Here is a 4,273-nt window from a genome sequence, read left to right as displayed (position 1 = left end):
TCTATCAAACAGGTAGGCCTGTTCTTGAATAGGAATAAATATGGTCATGAGACCCAGCCTCCTTCCACCATTGTCACGGTGATAACAGAAAAGAATGGCCTTGAGACCAAAGATGGTGGATAAATGAAGATAGTTCACTCAGGCCATTTACCATTGTCTGCTTAAGGGGGTGGCTGTCCCATAGACACCAAACAGAAAACATTAGGGAGTGGGATGTTTCGCTTCCTCTTCCGTCTCTGCTTGAGACTCCAGAATGCTGAGTCACAATGACAAGGCAGAAATACAGCCAGGGCATAGCCTGAGTCAGTCCACACTGTAGTAGAACAAACAGGAGGCTATGACAGGAAAAATAGTGGGATGGAGGGAGAGAAATAGGGAGAGGGGGAAAAGTACAGACTAAAAACATTGTGTCACCCTTCAGAACTGAAATAGAAAGAGTTTTGTAATGGTTAATCATTTACTGTATTGGTATCACTTCTGTTTATAACTTTGTGCGGCTGGTCACATGATGGACCTGGTTGTGACTTTAACAACTTAACACAGGTCCCCAGGGTTTTAATGCTATGTTTGCCCTTCTGCTAAAACAAGGTCACTTTGAATGAGTGAGGGTTGCTGCTGACTAACAACAGTTCATAAGGGTTGCTGCTGACTATGCACTCACTAACTGTAAGTCGCTCTGGATAAGATCGTCTGCTAAATGACAACAACAAAAAACTTTAAATAAAAAACATTGATTTGTGAGTGTATACATCATCTGTGCTTTAGGTCATGCGTATGAGTGAGATCATCATCAAATGATCCGCCTCTTTTCTGTTGAAATTCTAAAGGTGATTGGCTGCGCTCTGTGAGGGTCGATTTCACTGACGCATTCCGTTTGGAACAATAAATAGAGCGAACAAGGCTTCTTCACCTCCACATCTCTGGGAAGACGCATGAAGAAGTTCTTGCTTCAACAGTGATTGAACGGGACTCTTCTGCCGGATTGAAAACGTAACACTTGCTTGAATTCTAATAGCAACATAGTCTAAGAAACTCTATTTTTGTACTGTTCATTTTGATATAAAATAAGAAAATCTGCCAAAATGGAGTCTCAGATCCGTCAGAACTACCACAGCGACTGCGAAGCTGCCATCAACCGGATGATCAACATGGAGATGTTTGCCTCTTACACCTACACTTCAATGGTAAGGAGACTACAATTGGCTACCAAGAGGACCATTTTCTTGCTCTACGCAGTATTGTGTATTGCGCCTGGGTCTAAACGTTATTTACCTAGGCAATAGCCAAGTAAAACTGAACTCTGGAGTACACCCTTACGAAAAAAGATTGCAGTGCAATACACTGCTCTTACTGCGTCTAAAATACCACAGTCGAGAGCAGTTACTGCACTTTTACTGCAGTTTAAAACTTGGGATCTTTTTTGTAAACTTTGTGTGGTTGCGTTTTAGTTGGCTAGACAATTATCAACCTTGAGGTAGACCTATCCATTCAAATTAAACTGAGATCTATCCTAGGACAGAGTGTAACATCTTAACAGGTTAATTGGCAGGTTACCAAGTAGGCTAATGACTTTTCGGATCGTATTACTGTGTTAGTCATGCTTAGTTGCCACAACAAGAACAGAATGCTGAGTCATGTTTTGGCATGTTTTTTTCTAACCACACTGTTTTATGTCTATCCACCCAGGCTTTCTATTTCTCCCGTGACGATGTGGCTCTGCCTGGCTTCGCTCATTTCTTCAAGGAGAACAGCAACGAGGAGCGCGAGCACGCCGACAAGCTGCTCTCCTTCCAGAACAAGAGAGGTGGACGCATTGTCCTTCAGGACATCAAGGTGAGTGTTGAAACACTAATTTACATTGTAGACTGTTAGAAGGGCAAAAAGTGTTCTTCAACTTCTACATAGAAGAGGGTTGTCTGAAATCTTCTCTCTGGTAGAAAGAATCCTTTAAGAACAAGATCTCAGTTGAAAAGGTTTTACCAGGAACCAAATGGTGAATCTAGAATCTATAGGGACAAGCTGATGAACCCTCTATGGCTCTAGATGTAACTTTCTTTCTAATACTGTAGACTTGATGTATTGGCGTCATTGTTTTGAGTGAGTATTCGTGTTAATGCAGAGTTCATTGTAAGGCACGCCCTATGTAGCTGCCCTGGTATTACAGCAAGGTGCTCCGATGAGAAATGGCCTGACTGCGTATGTCTAAACGCACTGCCTCCATAACCACTGAATTAAAACAGCCTGATGGGTATAACTATCCAGACTCTGCCAATGTTAATATATAGGCTTACTCCATTTAGGAGGTGCTTTTTTCCAAAGTGACTTAGTCATGCGTGTATACATTTGACATATAGGTAGCCCCAGCAGGAAGTCAACCAGTTACCTTTGGCGTTGAAAGTGCCATGCTCTACCGACTGAGCCACACCGGATCCGTGATTTGTGCATCATAAACTCAAGCATGTGGTTTTTCCTATTGACTGTGTTTAAATTGACCCCATCTTGACTTTTTGCTGAATTGTTTCCAGTTCGTTTAATCTCTATGTGCCAGATATACTGGCTAACTGTGGTGACTGTTAGTAGGTATACATAGGAACGTCTGCTAGTAGTCCCTAACCCTCCTGTGTTCCCTCTGTCCTGTGTAGAAGCCAGATCGTGATGAGTGGGGCAATGGCCTGGAGGCCATGCAGTGTGCTCTGCAGCTGGAGAAGAATGTGAACCAGGCCCTGCTGGACCTGCACAAGATTGCCTCCGACAAGGTCGACCCTCATGTAAGTAATGTCCCCCATGTTATGGTGGAACCACACACATTAATGTACATCACATAGAATACAGCTACTGTACTGTCCCAGGAGCTGATCAGGTTGGTGTAGCTCTGCTAACTAATGACACAGGCTTGTGTGACCTGCCTCTTCACCCAAACACAATAGCCCACAGACGTACAAGAATGCCTACTATACAAAAAATGCAGCAAATGCATAAGTTGGACAGCTGCAAACACCTAATTGAATTGTCATTACCACCAGGCTCCTGTGTGTTACTGCATCTACAGTAGTGGCTGTAGTCATTCTCTTGTCTGACCTGTGTTTTCCTCCTTTAGCTGTGTGACTTCCTGGAGTCCCACTACCTGAATGAGCAGGTGGAGGCCATTAAGAAGCTGGGCGACCACGTCACCAACCTCACCAAGATGGATGCTGTCAAAAACAAGATGGCCGAGTACCTGTTTGACAAGCACACCCTGGGAGGCCAGAGCTAAACCACATCCAGGCTACAGCCTCCAGCCTCATACAAGGACTCCTGGATTTTCTGCTCTATTCTGCTGCCTTTGCATCTATAAGGAGGAGAAGGTGTTGAGCTGGGACAGAGCAATGCAGCTGTTACATTTGACTACACTCTACTAGGTTTGGGAGGCAAGGCATGTGAAACGAATGAGTAAATAGGTCACAAAACTATTGCTGTGGAGTAATGGATGTTGTATCAGTTTATTCTGGTGCTTTGTTTAATACCCAACACAAGTGTACTTTTCACTAAGTATAACTGGTCATTTCAATCTGCCCTGAATCTGAAGAATAAAACATTTTGAGCTGGATTGACTGTTCGTTTAATGCAAATGCTTGTTGCCATGAGCCCAAAGCGTACTTCATGAGTGTGTATTTTTTTTCTTCATAGAAATGATAAATTGTAGGCCTACTACAGTGACTGAGGGTCATATTTATGGGGAAAGGTTGACATGAGGTTTAAGGGACACTCCCTCTGATGACCACATAGGGGCGCCATTACATATCGTCATAGTTTGTTAATACAGGGCCCTTAAAAAAACCGTCAACCACGGTAACCACATTTACTAGAGCACCTATTGGTCTGTTGAAACGTATGTTACATGCATTAAACAATTTGACAACTATATATTTACATGATACCAGATATCCTTTGAAATTGGCTATCTATAACTTGGGCTCTTTACCCAATTCATTGGTTCCCACAGTCTGAAGATGAACCATGACAAACAGTAAGGATGACCATAGACCAAGGGAAAAAAAGCCCAGACTGACAAATGGCCTTTAAAGTAGTTTTGTTCTCTTTCAAAGCAATGGATTGTAGTTTCCAGGCATTGCACGCGATAAATAATAGCGACACAGATGGGTATGGAAAGCTTAATTTGAGTGAAGTCGGGTTTTGGTGTTTCACATGCGTTTCAAGTGAGGGAGAGCAATGGTGACCAATGGATTATAACCTGGATGGTAAGTAGTTGGCACGGCGAGATTAACGGACAGGG

The 4,273-nt window shown here is 43.0% G+C and overlaps 1 protein-coding gene across 1 annotated transcript; it reads left to right on the top strand.

Moving 5' to 3' along the window:
- The first annotated feature begins 881 nt into the window (after nt 1-881).
- Nucleotides 882-3,586, top strand: LOC311103638 (ferritin, middle subunit). Its single transcript, XM_084145244.1, has 4 exons — nt 882-1,184; nt 1,687-1,833; nt 2,643-2,768; nt 3,098-3,586. Exons 1-4 carry the CDS (start codon nt 1,083-1,085, stop codon nt 3,251-3,253), a joined length of 531 nt encoding a protein of 176 aa, XP_084001370.1. The 5' UTR covers nt 882-1,082; the 3' UTR covers nt 3,254-3,586.
- The last annotated feature ends 687 nt before the right edge of the window (nt 3,587-4,273 follow it).

The sequence above is a fragment of the Coregonus lavaretus genome (assembly GCF_964263955.1).
Source record: "Coregonus lavaretus genome assembly, chromosome: 28".
In the NCBI taxonomy this organism is placed as follows: domain Eukaryota; kingdom Metazoa; phylum Chordata; class Actinopteri; order Salmoniformes; family Salmonidae; genus Coregonus; species Coregonus lavaretus.
Note: the sequence above shows the minus strand (reverse complement) of the source record. Positions and strands in the feature narration are given on the sequence as shown.

Bases quoted from the DNA above. Each gene is read 5' to 3' on its own strand.
- LOC311103638 (XM_084145244.1), top strand. From the start codon at position 1,083: ATGGAGTCTCAGATCCGTCAGAACTACCACAGCGACTGCGAAGCTGCC. The intron at 1,185-1,686 runs GTAAGGAGACTA...CTATCCACCCAG, and splicing joins CTTACACCTACACTTCAATG to GCTTTCTATTTCTCCCGTGA. The intron at 2,769-3,097 runs GTAAGTAATGTC...TTCCTCCTTTAG, and splicing joins CCGACAAGGTCGACCCTCAT to CTGTGTGACTTCCTGGAGTC.